This window comes from Buceros rhinoceros, unplaced genomic scaffold (genome assembly GCF_000710305.1).
Source record: "Buceros rhinoceros silvestris isolate BGI_N320 unplaced genomic scaffold, ASM71030v1 scaffold40089, whole genome shotgun sequence".
In the NCBI taxonomy this organism is placed as follows: Eukaryota; Metazoa; Chordata; class Aves; order Bucerotiformes; family Bucerotidae; genus Buceros; species Buceros rhinoceros.
This window is the reverse complement of record NW_010432816.1, coordinates 373-18,882: the sequence shown is the minus strand read 5'-3', so window position 1 is coordinate 18,882 and position 18,510 is coordinate 373. Positions and strand designations below refer to the sequence as shown.

At 45.0% G+C, this 18,510-nt stretch overlaps 1 protein-coding gene across 1 annotated transcript in view; it reads left to right on the top strand.

The window, feature by feature from the left end:
- The window catches only part of PITPNA (phosphatidylinositol transfer protein, alpha), a 17,267-nt gene extending 1,578 nt beyond the window's left edge, over positions 1-15,689 (top strand). Inside the window, exons 3-11 of the mRNA XM_010143901.1 lie at positions 4,984-5,129; positions 5,712-5,803; positions 9,337-9,344; positions 10,232-10,306; positions 10,696-10,779; positions 12,110-12,187; positions 13,019-13,129; positions 14,810-14,932; positions 15,642-15,689. Of these exons, the coding sequence (XP_010142203.1) occupies positions 4,984-5,129; positions 5,712-5,803; positions 9,337-9,344; positions 10,232-10,306; positions 10,696-10,779; positions 12,110-12,187; positions 13,019-13,129; positions 14,810-14,932; positions 15,642-15,689 (765 nt within the window). The remainder of the gene's footprint in view (positions 1-4,983; positions 5,130-5,711; positions 5,804-9,336; positions 9,345-10,231; positions 10,307-10,695; positions 10,780-12,109; positions 12,188-13,018; positions 13,130-14,809; positions 14,933-15,641) is intronic.
- Positions 15,690-18,510: the final 2,821 nt, after the last annotated feature.

The window sequence follows — 18,510 nt, the reverse complement described above, 5'->3', positions numbered from 1 at the left end:
GCCCTGCGGCTGGCTAGTAAATGAAAAGCAATGAGTTCCTTGGTCCTGTTGTGCCAGGCATCACATGCTGGTGGAAAGCTGAGACCTCTGATTTGAGAGTGGGTTTAGCTCTGTGTTGATGTTGATGAAGCATGTGTTGTTAATGCCAAGTCTGTCTTTTGCTTTCTCCTCACCTGTAGCCTCTGTGCTTTCTGCATGTGCCTGTTTCAAGCAATTTTAACGGAAGACTCACTAAAGATTAGAATTGGTTGTTTGGGTCTTTTATTGTGCCTGAGTGCTACTCGAGTGGTGAAGTCCTTGACAAAGAAAGGACTAACATGATAAGCTTTATCAAGTAAGCAAATGATGGAAGCTTGCAAATTAGAGAAAGCCCTGGGTAAGTGGGAAGTTACTCAATGAACACGAGACCTTAGCCTGCCTAACAGGAGCTCTGCCTCGTAGCAATGTGCCTCCTTGGTATCAAGCCATGTAAAGAGAAAGTCAATGTGTCAGTATACAGATGGTTTCTTTGAGGGAGTTAGACTGGATGGAACCCAGCACAGGGTTTTTGAGTTCTATGATACTAGGATTAACCTTCATCCGGTTAAAGCGAGTCCCTTGCTGTGCTCCTTTCCCTCCCTGGCTGGCTGTTCAATGCAAGGCATGTTTCAGCCTTGTGTGTAGGCTGCCTGCGTGGAAAATTGAGGTTTTGGGTGGTGTGTAAATCTGTTGGTCTCTAGCAACCTCCTTGTGTGAGAATGCCCTGGGGTCATCTGTTTTCCTCTCGTCTGGATTGGAAGAGCTCCAGAGAGTTGAGTAACCTACTGAAAAGTCTATAGAAAAGCAAATAAACATCATTAGAAGAGAAGGAATGAATATACTAGAGAGAACACCTTCCTGCGCTTGGATGGCAGATAGTCCGCCAACTTGACCAGACTTAATTGCTTCTCAAACCTGCATATTATCACCATGTCCCCTGAGTGATGCCCCTTTTCAAGGCCAGGTTTCAGGAAGCAGTGCCCTAAGTAGGAAGAGTTCTAAAGTTCGCTCAGCTCAGCATCTGTACCCATGAGACAAGGTGCTTTTAAAGGTATGCTTACGAGGAAAGGTTATTTCCAGTATTGACTCAAAGGATGACTACTGCTCTGGGTTTGTTTGTATTGCTTCATCCCCCTTCCTGCGTGGAAAGCTGCTGACACATCTGTGCATCACTTGGTCACTGCGCTGCTGTCTGTACCACAAAACAGCTGTTAACACTTCGTTGTTTTCAAGGGTTTCCTTGTGCGGGAAACTCTGAGATGGGGCTCTGGAGACTCGTTGTGGCTGTTTGACCATGTAGCTGCTCATTAAGCATCTCTGCCTAGCAGAGGACTTCTGATTTCACTTTAATACGGGCAATTTTTGCTCGAAAGACCGAAGAGTTCACGCCTCCTGCATGCAAATTGTTGTGAGAAGTCTGATGCCAATGTGTAAGGTAGACAATGAAATAAATTTTGACCCTGTGGCGTTGTGGTAGGGCTGAGGGAGTCTCCTGCTATGACGTTCTGTGATATGCCGGGGATTGTGTGTTCAGTCCCCTCACCCCAAGCAAATGGAGCTTTACCAATCGGAAGGAATTCAAGAGAAAACTAGTGATCAGGAAGGCATCGGGGAGATACGACAATGAATAAAGAAATCCGTGCTGAATAGTTAGCCAAGTAACTGCTAAGATGTTGGAAGAAGCAGCCCTGGTGATGACTAAAACTTGAAGGCTGGGAAGTAGGAGTTAGGCTGTAGCAGACCGTCTTCTGCTGGGAAACTCTGCCAAAACATGGTCCTGCTCGAGTGCAGGCTGCGAGCTGCGCTCCTGCACTGCCTTAGGCCTTGCGGCACTGCAGCGAGCAAAAAGGGAAAGAAACTACTTGTTGTATCTTAGGTGTGACCCTTCACTTGTGTGCTCTGACCAACGTGGCGTTGCACAGTGCCAGCTTGGCGAGCGCGGACTGGGGCGGCTGTGTGGGTGTCTTGCCAGCTGCCACTTGGAAACGCTGGTATGGATTAGAGCTGTGTGTACACATTCCGTGCTGCCTCTTTGTTCCTCTCACATGGGAAGGAGCTTGCCAAACACAAAGGGCTCTTATTTATTAATTATGTTCAAAGCTGCTTTCGGGAAAGTAACTGTTCTTGAGGATGGCTCCAGTGAGATCAGGCCTTCTGACAGAAATTGGGTGTGATGAAAATAGGCTGTCAGCTGCGGAAGAGGTGTTGTGACACAGATCGGAAAGATGACTTCTAGCAGAAGAGAGAAGGTGTTTGAGAGCTCTCAGGTCTTCAAGGATAGGTCCTTCTGACACTTACGGCTTCCTGGAGCCAGGATCTGTTAACTTTTGCAGGCAGGTGCTGTGGTGTTTGTTCATTGGGACAGTTTTATTGGGGCCTTTTCCTCTTTTATCAATGCGATTAAAGGATCAGAAATAACAGGGGAGATTAAATGGTGAAGATGCCAAGCCAAAGGGCTTATCTTCTTAGTGTCTGAACTTTGACCCATGGGTTTGAAAAGGGAGAAGGAGTGAATGGGGGACTGTTACTAAGAAGAATTAGTTTGTGCCCCTGGAGGAGACCTGTCCTGAGACTTGCTGCAAAGCACTCACCATTCAGTCCTCCCCTCTAATGCTGTAGTTGCCAAACTCATGATAAACTTTCTTCTCTATGAGCATATGTGTGGCGCTTCCTTTACTAAATCAACTTGCTTCTCAGGTTTCACAGCTCTCTGTTTCGCTCTCTGGAGGAAGATGAGTATTCTGCCCTGTATGGGTCATCATAGGGAGTCGTAAGGGAAGCGATGTAGTGTGTGCAGCGTCAGAAGGTGGAGAGTTGTACCGCAGTCCAAAATCCAGCTGAAACCCAATCTGCTGGTGACAGTGCAGGAATGGTCCAGCCAAGAGAGGGCTGCTGGGATTCCCTGCGCCAGGGCCTTCTGGAGAGATCAGCAGAGCTGTTCCCATTGCTCAGAAGTGCTCTGGTGTGCTTTTTGCCTTGCCCCAGATTAACTGAGGCCAGGACATCTCGCCTTGTTACTTTGGCTTACCACCTACTACTCTTCCAACACGAATAAATGTGTTCTTGGTCTCTGTTAGCACCAGATGGTACAAAAAGCGATAGAGCTTGGTTACTGTTTTTATTTTGGATGCTCTGACGATGATATTTAACCACCGTAGAAATCTTCCCTCTTTGCTGGAAATGTCCCAGCCCAGTGAAGAATTTCTGGGTTCTCAGCTCAGAGCAGTATCCCACTTTTCCAGCCTGGGTTTCGGGGCAGGGGGTGGTAAGTGCTGTTCCTGATTCTGATGCACAGCCCTGTGCTGGGGGAAGGAAGAAGGCCTAAACTGTGTTTCATTGCTTTGTAGTTATGTTTTGGAGTTTTGATTCTTTATTTTTGTTTAATCATTGCGCTTCTGATGCCTAACGTTTGGGGATTACCTTTTCAGGCTGCCTCTCTCTACTGCCTTAGGCCACACTGGCTGTTTTGCTCACTTTCAGTTCTGAAAACTCTAACTTTGAACACTTCCTTTTGACTTCGTGCTTAACTTCTCTGCTCCTCTAACTTTGCCTCAGAGACCTGCGTCGATTTTCTTTGATCATGTTTTTTGATCATACGATCTACGAGGTGAGAGCTTGTTATTAGTCTTTACATCTTCCACAGAGAAGAATGTTCTCTTTTGCTCATACTCTGATTTTTCTTCTCTCTTGCTTGTGAAACTTTTGGGCATGCTTCTTATGAGAGAGGCTGTGTAAAATCAAGTAGTTTGAGTGATTCATAGGAAATAATGCTGCCAAAGGAGTGTCTGTAGGAGACTGGAAAATGACCTTAAGGTAATAATTTTACTGTATGTTGCAATTCTGTGCTCTCCCTGTTAGTGGTTTAATGCTCGTGGCTAAGAGGAAGTGATACAGAGAAAACCCCAACCCAAAACAAAGATAATGGGGAAAACAGTAGGAGGAGGAGTGACAGCATAGATCAAATGCTCATCTGGGACACTAGTTGTTCAGTTATTTCATTACATAAAGTTCTCGAAATATCTTTTGGAGTTGGATAAAGACAGTTGAGTAGGAAGAAAAGGCTTGGTTGTAGAGGACCTGACAGAGCAGATTTGGAGTAGGGTGGGAAGGGAGATGAGTGTTCACCGGAGAGAACTGACCATGTCTGCTCACAGTGTCAGTTTTGGCAAGAGAGGTTTAAGCGGGTTGGTATGTTCAGGGGCCTTGTAATAAAGGCGAAGGAGGGATGCTTCAGTGTGTTCAGCCTGAAGAGGTAGCAGCGTTTCGCTGGAAAGCCGACTGGTGCAAATACCCTCTGAACTTCAAGCCTCTTCCTTAGGTGTTTTGAGCTGCTCTTGGGGGATACTCATCTTTGAGGCTAATGGGCTCCTAAGCTGAGCACAGCTACCAAGTGCGTTTCTCAGAGCTCTTAAATTAGGTGCTGCAAGTCCCCTTCATCTTCCGTCTCCCTTCTGCAGTTCTTCGCTCCCTTCCCTCCTGCTCTCCATTTTGTAAAAGAACTTCATGTGAAGTTCTTTGGGACTCTTCTGGATAAAGTACTTTATGCTTATGAATTCAGGGCTGGCAGTGCGTTCTTCTCCATTTGACCCAAACAATTGGGATGCCCATGTGCCAAAAAGAGTGAAAAACAATGGATTTTGCTACCGTATGCCTGAGGACGCCTGTGTTTTCTGTAAATGTTCTTCTGACACTCCTTTAGTCTGTCTGCCTTCCTCCTGGATTTCTGTTGGTTTGGAGCTTGTGATTTAAGGGTTAAAGGTAATGATCCTTTCGGCAGTGTGTTTCTCCTATCACTCAACCTTTCTGTATCAAAATGAAATTAAATGAACTGCTTCTCTGGACTCGCAAGTGGGAGAAGGCAGGGAAAAAGACACCCCAGATAATGCATTTATTCTTGACTTCTGGTAAAGTTATTAATCCTGCTAAATTATAGCTATCACAGTAACATATCTTTAACTTCTTTAGTATCAGGTGGGACAGCTGTATTCTGTGGCAGAAGCCAGTAAAAATGAAACCGGTGGAGGTGAAGGAGTGGAGGTCCTGGTGAACGAACCCTACGAAAACGAAGGAGAGCGTGGGCAGTACACACACAAGATCTACCACTTACAGAGGTACGTGAGACGTTTTATTCCCAGAGCGGGCACGGTTCCTCAGGCAAGAGGAGCTGGAGGAAGCTGCAACAGGGTTGTAGCGACTGTGTAAACCACAGATATTATGAGAAGGCTGAAAGACGTGGAGGTAGGGCAGGAGTAGAAGAGCAGCTGGCACGCGGTACAGCTGGAAGTGAGCCCCACTGGCACATCTACATCCCCAACCTGCCCTGTAAGCGTGGCTATTGTCCCAAGAAAATCTGGCTCTGAGTTTTTTCCAAGCAAACAAGATCCTGTTACCCAGTATTTTCATACTTGAATTTGGCTAAAGAGCAAAATGCCGCTTAGATTTCAAACTGGTTTTGGCCTCCTTTTTAAATTTTTTTCTTCATTTTTTCTTTTCTGTCATTATTTTAAGAATGTTTTGATTAACCTTTCCAGTTCAGCAATCTCTGGAGATCGTCGTATCCTACCAATTCCACCAGTGCGCACATGTAGCGAGTCTCTGGTGTCTGCGTTTCTGCCTGTCTTGGGCTCTGGGCCAGAGCTCTCCTTACATGTAGTTCTTACCAGCACCTTTCTGCCTGTTTCCCAATTCTGCAGCAAAGTGCCAACATTTGTGAGAATGCTGGCCCCCGAAGGAGCTCTGAATATACATGAAAAAGCATGGAACGCCTATCCCTACTGCAGAACTGGTGAGTGCGGGGGGAGGCGGAGGGGAGGAGGCAATAAGGAAGGAGGTGACCAGTAGGGAAGCTGTTCTGGCTCTGAAATCCTGGATTTCTGTTCTCTAAGCCCTTTCTGTGGTCAGGAAAAGCAAAGTTTAGTGCTGTGGAGTTAAAAGAAACACCCATGTCTGTGGTGCTAATGAATGACAGTGGGAAAGAGCAGAGCAAGAAATGGCTGTTGGCCTGCCTAAAGGAGCAGCTGTGTGACAGCAGTGCTGTGAATGTCGGAGGGATGACCTTAGGTGTTCAAGCGCAGCGTAGCCTGGTGGAAACACCTTGTCTGGGGAGGGGGAACACCTTGTTTGCCTCTTGCTGAGTGCGGTTTGATGGGAGTTAGTATTCTGTGATTGCTGTTTGCTGAGGTGCAGGGTCTGAGGTTAGGGAAGGTTGAACAGGGAGTGCTTCAGTCGCTTTGGGTTGGGGGCTTGACACAGGTATCCAGATCTCATCCAGCGAGCATCAAGTGAATCTTCTGTAAAGCCTGGGGTGAGGCTGGAAGCTGTGCAGAGCGGTGAAATAATGTCACGTTTGTTTTCTGCAGGAGTGCTTAATATCTTTTTTCCTTACTGAAGTTATCAGCCACAATGTTTAACCCCTTCTGTTTTTCTGGTCATCTTTGCTGTAGGAACTGCACTCTTGACTTTGCCTCCAAACTTACGTAGCATTTTTGGCTGTGTTTTATGCTGTTTGTGTCTTTGAAGGACACATTTTCTGCTATTGGGTAGTAGTACAGTTGCTATGGGAACCGTAAACTTAAATTCCAACAGTTCTTGAAACTCAACATAGAAAAATTTATTGTTTCAACAGTTTAGTTAAGAGGATTTTAAATGAATTGTTTTAAAAGAAGGAAGAAGCTTCGGAGGGTGTGTGTGTATGTGAGGATGATGTTAAGTCTGGTACCTGAAATTACCTGCAGCAGCATGAATACAAATTCAGATGCTGTCATCATCAATTGCAGAATAAGTTCTTAATGTGTCACATAATTAAAGATGCTGAAACAAAGCTATTTAGAACCCATCTTTCTCTGTTTTTTTTTTGTTTTCTTGCTGTGCATTACTTCTGCTAGCTAGTAGATGTCTAGTTTACTTTCATGTTAAGTACTGACCTGATTTAAACCCCAACAGTTCTTTCAGTTGAGGAAACAGAACTAAGTTGACTCCAGCAGGTTTGTTAGCCATAATGCCTGGCTATATTCTTCTCCTCCTCTTTTTCTCCTCCACCAATTTCTGAAACGAAGGTAACAGAGTTAACTTGTGTTCTCACTCTTAGCTGCTTATCCTTCAGCTACATGCTGCTGAAGTTCTACTGAAGTGGAAAAAATGTGATGCTAAAATCAAGTACAAGACTTTCCAGCACAGTGGAAGACATTTCAGATTTTGGTATGCTAGAAATGATAACATAACAACAACAAAAAAAATCCTCAACTGAACTAAACACCAAAATAAAATGAGATAGAAAGTGCTTTGTTGTGGGGGTTGGAGCAGAAGGCAGGTTTTATGCGGAGGCTGACAAATCTGTTTAGAGAATCTGCCAGCCTGACGCAGATCGAGAAGAGCTCAGAAAAGTTGCTGAATCCTTCACTTGCTGGTACCGGGCTGGAGGGAGGAACCCGGGTACGTGGTGTAGGCTGCTTTGTCCATGACCGTTTTACTCAGGGACCTGCCAGAGTATTTTGGTCTTGCGTGAGAAGGCTGGGATGGCCTTGCATGGATCTTTAGGCAACATAAAACGCCATGCTGGCTTGCAGCAAGCAGCACGGCTCCGGCCCTCTCTCTTGAGGTTGAAATCTAAGAGCCAGGGACACAGTAAGGACTAAACTGGCTGAACCGTGCAGGAGTTAGTGGTCCTTCTGCCTGTGCGCTCCTGTGCCAGGGTGGTGTTAGCGTGCCGCTCTCCGCAGCGCCGCTTCCTGCGCGTCGGCTCTTACGCAGCAACTTTGACTTTTGAGTAGAGCAGTACTTTGAGCTCGCTGTGCCTCGTGGCGTTGGTGCTGTAATAGGCTGGGTTCGGTACATTGAATGGGAGCCTCGCTGTGCTCTGTTGTGGACTGTAAATGGGATGGGCCTTGTGTGTATTTCCAACTTCTACAGTACAAACCAAGCGAGGATTGCCCAGGAGTTACAACTGGGCTGGTGCCAAGGAGGACAGTGTTCTTGGTCCTTTTCTGCAGTCTGACTTAAATATTAATGTTGCTTAAATGTTTTTAGGAAAGCAATTTGATGTGTGTTCCACTCTTCTGAGTGTCAGCATGGCCTGTGGCCAAGTGTCAGGAAACTGAGAAGTTCGAACTGCAGCTGAAATGTGTAGGAGCTGCTGCTGCAACACCTCAAGTGCAGGCCCTAATTTGGAGCGAGCTGAGAGTCTAGATTTTAATGGACAGTTCTAAAGAGATGAATTTGTTTACTTTACAAATGAGGAATCTTCCCCACAGAGATGACAGTAGGAAGGTGAAGGGACCAGTTTTAAGGCAGCAGTATGGTCCCGGCACGTAGTCGTGGGAAGGGTGGTTTATAATTAGTGCTGGTTTATTCAGTATATTGTTTGAACGAGCTGGAATAAAACTCCTTCTTGCAGAAATAATGACATGTTCTTCGAGATGAAGTTCAGCCTTTTAAAAATTATCCTCAGCCCTGCTTGCTTATTCTCTCCCTCCACCCCAACATGCCAGTCGAAATAATTAGGCTTCTGTAAATTGCTATAAAAAGCAATTTTCAAATTGTTGGGGGTTTAGAGCAGTCCACGGCCCAACAGTAGGCAGTTCTGGTAGCTGGCTCTGCGCGAGAGGTGATATGGGATGGTACTGTCTGTGCAGGATCTTTGTTGGGAATTCACAAATTGTAACAGGACTTGAAAACAAAATCGCCTCTTAGTAAAGCCCTCCTGTTAAACCAGAACAAACCAGCAAAGTTCAAGTCTAGCTTCAGACATCCTGATTCTGGAGTCGAACAGAACGGCTAATGTACTGATGGCTCAGGTAGAAGAGATGCTGACTGTTACAGGATCTTTAATTGCTTTTCTGTGTTGAATAATTGAGTCTTACTGTCCAGGGAGTTTAGTTACCACCAGCAGTAGGGATGCAGAGGGTCTGGTTACTGCGTGCAGGAGCGATGGCCTGAAATCCAGCTTGTGTTTGCTTCAGTCCTGTGGAGAGGTTTCTTATCTGCAAGCTGAGAAAGGATTGGTAAAAGGCCGTCGGCTGAACATCCTTACTCCTTCTCATCCAGCTGGCCGGAGTCCAGAGAGCAGAAGTGGTAGTACATAATTAATTGCTGCTCCTCTGGTTTTCTCCAAGTCTGAGAATTTCCAGAGGAGAAGGGGGTGAAGTTAGCTGGTGTTTATCGATTTCTAGAGCTCTTTACCTCAGCAGTTTCAGTAGCCCCCTGGGAAGCTGGAGTTGTTCCTGTTTTGCTGGTAGTGGGAGGAGGGCAATGGTTGGTATATGTTTATTTTCACTAAAGTGCTGTATCTCTTTCTTTTCATGTGTTGATTTCTTGGACCAGTTATTACAGTAAGTATTGTCTTTACTGATGATCTATGGAAACGTGTAATGTCTGAAATGTTCTGGGTTCTCATTAGCCTTGAGCTTTTGTCACTGTAAGATCATTCAGATTAAACCCCCTTAACTGTGGCATATCCACAAACACTTCAGGGACAGAGATCTTTCTTCTCTGCAGCAACTCTCAGCGTTACAAACTGGAACATACCATAGCCTGGGTAAACTGAGTAAAAAACAGCTCATGCCATCGTGTCCCTTTGAGTAATCTGTCTTCTGAATTTGATATTTCCTTTTTACGTGGTGAGTGTTTCACCGGCTTGTGCTTTTGTTCTCCTCCCTCAAGGGAGGATAGGGTTACCTCTGGAAGTCCTTTTCTACTCACAGTAATAATGAGAAATGGAAATTTTTTTGCGTACTGGGCAGAATGGTGCACCGTGTCCCCTCCCCTTCCAGTGTCCAAAGCTCTCACTCAGCACATCAGTTTAATATTGTTGTTCATCTGAAGAGATGAGTCCAAGTACATACTCAGTGCTAGATCAATAATCTCTTTGAAAAGACCATTTCTGCCTAGTTTACCTCTTCTAAACTCTAAATAGAGTGGCAGATATTGTCCTTTAAAGAAAAAGCTATTTATAAACTGCAAATGTTTCACCAAAGCAATAGAAATTGTGTTGTTTTTTTTCCAGTGAACAACTTGTGGTTTATTTGATCTTACGTATTTAGTGATCAAACAATATTGCTAAAAAGCAATGATGTGTTTGCAGATAATTCTGAAGTTCCCTAAGTAAAACCCCAATCAAGTCGTATATCTTGGAGCTGATTTTCCTACTGCTTATCTAGCTAATGAAATGACAAGTTACATATCCAGAGAATAACAGGAAGTTTTATTTTGATGACAGAATGAGTATATGAAAGATGACTTCCTGATCAAGATTGAAACCTGGCATATATCAGATCTTGGAACACAAGAGAATGTAAGTACGTGTGTCATGTGTTTGTTCCTCTCTTTAATGTCACGGTGCTGCTTTCCGTGCCGGATCAGAGAATTGCTGTGTGGAACGGTCTCGTCGCTCTGTCCCTGATTCGAAATGCTGATCGCACTAGCAAGGAAGAGACTCCCTCCTGTGGGCTTCTCATATACGCTGAATAAAATTGTCCCCCAAATACTTGTTCTGTGGGAGCATCTTTGCTTCTTTAGACAGTCTCGTGTTGTATGTTGACCACGGTGAACCTCTGCACCTCATACCTCTCTGTATGTGGTAGGGGAATGCTGGCTGTCAGCATCTCCATCTGGTTTTTACGATCTTAGACTGGGAGTGTGCTGTGGCTGAATCAGGTACTTAGTCTTGTCCTTTCATTGCAGGTTCATAAACTGGAGCCAGATGTATGGAAGAATGTAGAAGCCATTTATATAGACATTGCTGACCGGAGTCAAGTACTTCCCAAGGTATAGTAGGAGGGTGGGAGCTCCCTGGAGCAGGAGGCCTTGTGCTGAAAGAGGGAGAATATACAAACTGTGTTCCCAGGGGTGGTCACAGGTAGCAGGACAAACAAGAGGATGGACAGAGGAGGAAAGGTGTTCCTCAAGCCATGTCAGTACCGTGTTGCTTAGCCTTGCAGTGCATGTGACAGTGTATTTGCATAGCTCTGCAGCACTGCCGCTGATTATGGTGTTGGAACAGCCAGAAGTGGCACTGCCCTTTCCCCCAGGAGCTTTCTGAAACTGCCTCCTTTCTGAAACCCATCCCTGCCTTCACAAGTGTATCTTGAAATCCTGTAGCTAATATTTTGTTCTAAGAATCGCTATGGTTTCTGTAAGAAACTAAGGGGTGTTTCTGTACTGCTCTGGAAAAAATCCCAACTATATGCAAATGGAATGTTGTTTGAGTTTCCCCGCTTAGTATTTCTGATACCAGTCAAATACGGCTAGTTTACCTGTTCTCAAATGTGGCCTTGGGTGTTAAACCAGAGCTAGGACTTGCTTTAGCTTTTCTTTCCAATAAAGATGAGTTGGTAGAACAGGAGCAGCATTTGATTCTGATGGGTTAAGCAGGTACTGAGCTGTGGCTGAACATACAGACTACTCCCAAGTAAATGCTCTGAGAGAGCAAGGAGAATTCACCTGGAGCAGAGGACTCCCAAAGAAGGTGCTACCAGCTGATCACTTTTGGCACTAAACTGATGATGATTTGAGTTTGTTTTCATTTTAATTCACTTGCGGTAGGAGCAGAGTACACCCCCCAGTCTCAATCCAAGTTGCAGGAGAGGGATGCTGCAAGTTATTCCCTGTGCAAAAGGGGGCATAACCAATGCCTCTTTCTTTTTGGTGGTACTTGGAGTTTGACTGTACTTGTCTTCTAGTGTGTGATATGTGAGCATCACACTGGTACAGTGCTGTGGAAAGTCCCAGGTACCAGTGCTCCAGAGAGCCAAGCTGTCTCCTGCAGCGGCAGTGTTTAGCTCCCAAAGAACGAGTGTACAGGAAACCTTCCCTGAGGGTTTTACAGCTGTTCTGATAGTCTTACCCCAAAGGAGTCCTTACAAAGGTCATATCAGTTTGTTACCACTTCTTCACATAGGTCCGGGACGCAGCACAGGGGGGAGAACTATGTTTCCTTTAAGAGTGCCTGACCTAATGTTGAAGTCTGAAAACAGTAGCTCTTGAGAAAGCGGTTAGAGGTTAGTCTTTGCCCACCAGAACAACAAACCTTTGTGACAGTGAGTGGCTGGGTAACAGTAGGATAATTTGTGTTTAATCTTGTGTGTCTGTCCAATAGGATTACAAGGCAGAAGAAGATCCAGCAAAATTTAAATCTGTCAAGACTGGGCGTGGACCTCTGGGTCCCAACTGGAAGGTATGTACTGCAGGAGTTCAGGAACGGGATCCGCGTCTGTGACTGAAGAATAGGTACTGGAGCTTGGAGCCAAAAATCTGTATGTAAAACATCGGATCGAGTCCTGTGGAAGGAAGCACAGAACTCAGCTGGTGACCCGTTGTGAAGTTAAAGGAAGAGGAATAGTTTGGTACAAATAGATAGAATGAGCTCCAAGAACTTGCTGGAGCTCTCTGGTGTTCAGCCCAAGGGTTCACCCAAGAGAACTCAAGGATGGAATAGCCGAGTTATGAGCAGCAGTGTTTAACCTTTCACTTAAATCCTTGGAATCTGGAGACTCTAGAAGTGCAAATATGATACCAGTCTATAAAAGGGACCCTGAATGGGATCTGGGTTGCTGCGGTATGCAAGTCTGGTCTCCAGATGATTGTTAGGAATTGTAGAAAGACTTCATAGTTAGGACTGAAGGAGCTGCCTAACTCAGCTGGTGACCCGTTGTGAAGTTAAAGGAAGAGGAATAGTTTGGTACAAATAGATAGAATGAGCTCCAAGAACTTGCTGGAGCTCTCTGGTGTTCAGCCCAAGGGTTCACCCAAGAGAACTCAAGGATGGAATAGCCGAGTTATGAGCAGCAGTGTTTAACCTTTCACTTAAATCCTTGGAATCTGGAGACTCTAGAAGTGCAAATATGATACCAGTCTATAAAAGGGACCCTGAATGGGATCTGGGTTGCTGCGGTATGCAAGTCTGGTCTCCAGATGATTGTTAGGAATTGTAGAAAGACTTCATAGTTAGGACTGAAGGAGCTGCCTTCCTGGAGGTGTTCGACCTGGTATCTTTGTGTCTTTGCAGAAGGAGCTGGGAAAACAGACAGATTGTCCATACATGTGTGCTTACAAACTGGTAACAGTCAAGTTCAAGTGGTGGGGTCTGCAAAATAAAGTTGAGAACTTTATACAGAAGGTAAGTGAGCTCTTTGATGGAGAGAGATGTGGAAATGAGGCATGTTTCATCTCCCGTCTGCTTTAGGCCCTCAGTTTCTTCTAGTAGTGTATCCTGCCTGAAGATACTGTTTTGAATCACAGTATGTCACCTCAGGCAACACAGTCAAGGTCTCTGATATACTGGAGTTGGTTAAAGTTGGATTCGGTTTGCTGCTAATTCAGGGGCAGGGCCGGCCAAATGTTCTGTGAATTGGCTGTAGAACCATTTCCACTCTTCCTCGTGAAGGTAAACTGGCTGTTTTGCCAGTTGGTTAATATCAGTTTGTTGTTTAACTGCGGTTGTTTGCGAGTTCATTTGTGGATGATGAGATGATTCACATGTACTGGGGTTATTTTGGTCAGGGGCAAGACGTGTTCTTGTGGGGAGGTAGCTACAGCTTCAGTTACCTGATCCTAGTCAGCTGAGGATCTTTCTGGCAAGTCCTGGAGCTCTCACCATGTTCTCCTCTCCTTAATATCAGTTTGTTGTTTAACTGCGGTTGTTTGCGAGTTCATTTGTGGATGATGAGATGATTCACATGTACTGGGGTTATTTTGGTCAGGGGCAAGACGTGTTCTTGTGGGGAGGTAGCTACAGCTTCAGTTACCTGATCCTAGTCAGCTGAGGATCTTTCTGGCAAGTCCTGGAGCTCTCACCATGTTCTCCTCTCCTAGTCTGCTGCTTGGAAAACATGTTTTAAAATAAGCAGACAGTACATGCAATTTCCCAGGCAGTGCCATGCTCATAAAATGCCTGTGACTTCAGATCCTGGAGACTTCGCAGTGGTTAATATTGAGAAATTACAGTGCTGCTTCTGCAAAAGCAATTCTCTGGTGGTACAATCCAAAGAGAACTCTGAGGGGGAATGACCATGCTGCTGCAGGATTTCAAATTCCTGTGACAAAAGCCCTGTACACAGCAGTGTCTTGAATCCCTTCCTCTTTGAGTCTCCCTTCAGATACATGTTTCTGTCAAAGTAGTCGATGAGATGAGAGCAAGTTATCAGCTGTGAAACCCTAACTGGTAGAACTGATGTGTCCTTCCTTAAGGAGAACTTACCAAGGAGCATTGTATACCCCTGTCTAATATAACGATTTTGTCTAGCTTGTCTCCTGTAAAACGGAAGTAAAGTGCTCCTAAGTTGAAGTAGCTGGTTCCCATCAGTTACTTCTGCCAAAAGGTTTTCAGCTGTGGAAAAAAAAGTTTAGACTTCTTTTAGGTTACCCTTTACACTTACTAACCTCCTGTTTAGCAAAGATCATACTTTTATTCTCTTTCCCCTTTTTCTGCACCTTCAGGCCAACTCTCTCGTGCTCTGAGTAAACCCAGCCTGGAGCACTTTATTCAGTCAGAACAATACTGTCAAATCAAAGGAAGTTACTAAAGCGTTTGGTAATTCTTTCAACGCACTGTGCAGGCTGCTGTCTAGGCATGACAAAAAAACCCTTTTCTCTGGGGATTCAAGGCTCTAGATATTCTGTGAGAGAATAAAAATGAGCTGGCTCCAGTTGCCAATTGTGGCAGCTATATAGAAAGGTGGGCGAGGGAGCCGGCTCTGCAGTGTATGCGTCTCTGAAAATTGTGATGAGCCGGTTAGATCCATATTAATTGTCCTATGAGTAAGTTCGCGTGTATGTTTTATTCCTCCTCCTTTTGCAGCAAGAAAAGCGTCTCTTCACAAACTTCCATCGGCAGCTCTTCTGCTGGCTTGACAAGTGGGTTGATCTGACTATGGAGGACATTCGCAGGATGGAGGAGGAGACCAAGAGGCAGCTGGATGAGGTCAGTGGAAAAGCAGGGCAGGTGTGGGTTGTGCGAGGAACTTCTGCCCAGCACAGGAGAGGAACGACTGCTGCATTGTCAGAGCATCCTGTGTGGTGTCCTCCTGCTATTTAGGTCACACTGCCTGTGGTTTGAGTGATTGGCTGTGACTCTGTTGTGCTGGCATCTCCTTCTCATCATTATGGACTTCCCCTGTTTGTTGTTGAGTCAGTAAATGTATTGAACCACAGGTAGTGAGGGTGTGAGCGGCACCAATTCCTTTACTGCTTTAGTACCTCCTATTAGCTTTTACCCAAAGCCAAACAGTCATTTTTGTCCTTTAACAAGGTTTCAGAAACCAGTTCAGCAAAAGGATTTTCAGCTCTAAGTATTATGAGCAGGTGCTGGGGGTATGTAACAGGGTTCTTAGAAAATTCGTGTTTCTTGTAGGGATAACGAGTGCATTGTTCTGTGATTTGTGTCCTGCGCTGCACCCTTCTCTTCCTTCATGCCTCAGGGTATTGCAGTACAGTTTCATGTACGCTCTGCCCCGTGGAGAGTGGTCCCAACCCCTGACAGACCTGGTGCATGTGCCTATGCACACTGATTTGGGATGCTCGGATCCAATCAGTGTCTTAATTAAAGGAGGGAGCCAAATGTCTTCCACACCAAGAAATGTTGAGATAACATCCTGTGAGAGTCGGGACTTGAATAGCGTTTCCTCTTGCAGATGAGAGAAAAAGATCCAGTGAAAGGAATGACGGCTGCAGACGACTAACGTGACTTCTTCCCGCGCACTGTAGGTATCAAGAGAGTTTGACAGAACTCTGTATTCCCCTATTTAGGAGAAAAAACACATTTGGGTAAGAAATGATCCTGCTCGTGGCTTCTGGCAGGCAAATCCGTGGTATGCATTGTGTTTATAGTGAACCTGTTTCTCTGGCAGCTTGACGAGTGACTTTACTGTCTGATTCAGAGCTACTCTAAAGAAATGTCGGAGTGAAAAATGTGTTGGAACATGTTGTGGACTTTACTGCTCTTCTTGCTGCTGTAATGCTTGTGTTACTTTCCATGACTTGCAGAGAAACTTTTGTCAGTCCTAAAAGAGTAAGGTGGACCTGCAGGTACTTAGAACGCGTTTGGAAATGGGAAATTCCTTGCAAATACGCTTTGAATTTATTTCTTGCATTGTTTGTAACCTAACAGGCCAAGGCCTGGAGCCATACAGGAGAAGCAGCAATGACCATTTTAGAGCTTTTGACTTATGTTTATCTATTTCATGACGAGTTTGCTAACTTGGCAGGGGAGGGACTATGCTGCTGGGGAGCACGTTTGGGTTTGCCTTTGCTGGCGTTGTTCGGAGGCTGTGTGGCTCTGGATCAGCGCTGCAGTGTGACGGTGCAATAGTGCATCGCTGTTGCCTGCACTGGGGCCAGTGTGTCTCCCGTTCCCTTTCCAAAGGTTCGGCCTGAAACGTCTTTTGGCTCACTGCTCTTCCAAAGGACTCTAAAATGTTTTCCTGTTGTCTCTTTGTTTTAGTTTGCAAGACAGTCGTCAGGAAGGCCCGGGGAATCCGCACTCTTGACTGACGGACCATCTCTGGATTAAGCCTTTCTATACCCAATCGGCAGGCGATTTTAAATCTCCCATAGCTAATTCTAGATGCCCCTTAATATTGTGAGCAAATAGACCGTCTGGTACTAAGCACTCCGATGTTAGCGCGTGTTCGAAGGAGGTACCTCCTTGGAGACGTGTGACTTAGAGATCGCTGTATTTACAACTCCCCCCTCCTTTTTTTTCATTGTGTTCAGACCAATTTTCATGTGGCCCTGTTTGATTTCCAAGTGACATTTTTAGCTATAACAGTCTTGTGATGTGGTGACTTAGATTTTTTTTCCTCTTTTTAATTTTTTTTCCAAGTGGGATAAACTGCCACCTTTGTTCCTTCCCAGTCCTTCACCATTCTTTGAATGTCTGTTTGGAGAGGGAAACTGTCAGTATTCTAGAGTGCAAAACTATCCCACAAAATGCTACGCTCAGACCCTTGCTCCCAGGGTAAGAAATGTAACAGCATGTGATCTGAATAACGCAGAATCAGGAGTAGCCAGATGTAGTTCTTGGTCTGCGCTGAATTGTGATGATAGATGGCTCTTGCACAGCATTCCTTGGTTCTGTCTTAGATACAAGAATTACAGGCTGCACAGAAGCTGCGACCAGTGTCCCCATGCCGGGGCCTTCAGCTGCTGACTGGGGAGTTTCAGTTGGGCGGTGGATGGTCCCTTTGGCCCATGTAGCTTGTTGTCCTCCAGCTGTGCGTGTCAGTCCTACAAAATCATTATGAAAAATTGCATGACCACATGTTGCAACTTCCTGGTTCTTTATTTACTAAGACTTCCCGTAATTTACAAGGCTACAATTATTTTGAATAATAATGAAATTCTCTCTGGACAAATTGGGGTGTAGCAAAAGCTGGCGTACAAGTAAAGTTTTGGCATCTGGTTCCATCCAGGTGCCTGGGTCGGTGGTTCTGCTCAGCAATAATATTCTTCCCGTTGCAAGACTGACTAAAATAACTCCTTTCATGCTATAAAAAAAGCAGCTCGCAAAAAGCTGCAGCTGTTTTCTAGGGTATCTGTCAGTTGTTGTAAATCACAAAGAATGAAAAGAGCTCTGGTTATTTACTGAACTCCAGTATGTAACGTGACTATCCTGATGTTGATATCAGCTTTAGACAATCAAATAAGCAGAACAGAATCAAAGAGATGCTGCTTTATTAAATACATATGAGAAGAAAACCCAATTTTTTTGCTTATGCCTAAGGCCCAATGTTTGATTTTTCTTTTTTTTTCCTAGTAGTAATTGCTTTATTTTCCACTTCCTGTATTTGGCAGCCGAAATACCAATACATATGAGAAGAAAACCCAATTTTTTTGCTTATGCCTAAGGCCCAATGTTTGATTTTTCTTTTTTTTTCCTAGTAGTAATTGCTTTATTTTCCACTTCTGTATTTGGCAGCACGAAATACCGAATGCCAAACAGTCGTGGGGGTATCGCCACTTCCAAGGAGTCCTCCAGCCCTCCACGCTCCTGCAAGCAGGAGATCCAGAACCGGTCCCTTGCCATGCTGAGCACGTGTGTTCTGGGGTCGGACCTGCTTCGGGGCGAGGCAGGATGGGGCGTGCTCCAGAGGGAGAGGATGGCGCCTGGTTCCTGGGGAGGGGGCAGTTTATCCCTTTATTTTTAGTTTGTTATTTTGCCTTACTCATGTCTAAGTGCAATAAGCTCTGAATTGTACCAGTAACTCTGGCGGGCTCTTCTCAGTGACCTCAGACGGTTTGGTGGGGCAGGGGTGGGGTTTGACGGACTTTTAGCATCTCACCAGGCAGAAGTAAAACAAATTTATTGTACAATAGGTGAAGAAATTAAATTTTAATCTATTTGGGACCAGGATGTTTCATGGCATCTTCTATAGCTGTTCAAGAAGTATCGTAGGAGTGGAGGCCCCAGTTCTTTCAGTTTAAAGTATTTTTAACAGAGAATTTATGCACTGACTTCTGTTTGTGTTTGTCGGTTACGTTTTGAGGGATTGTTACACTTGA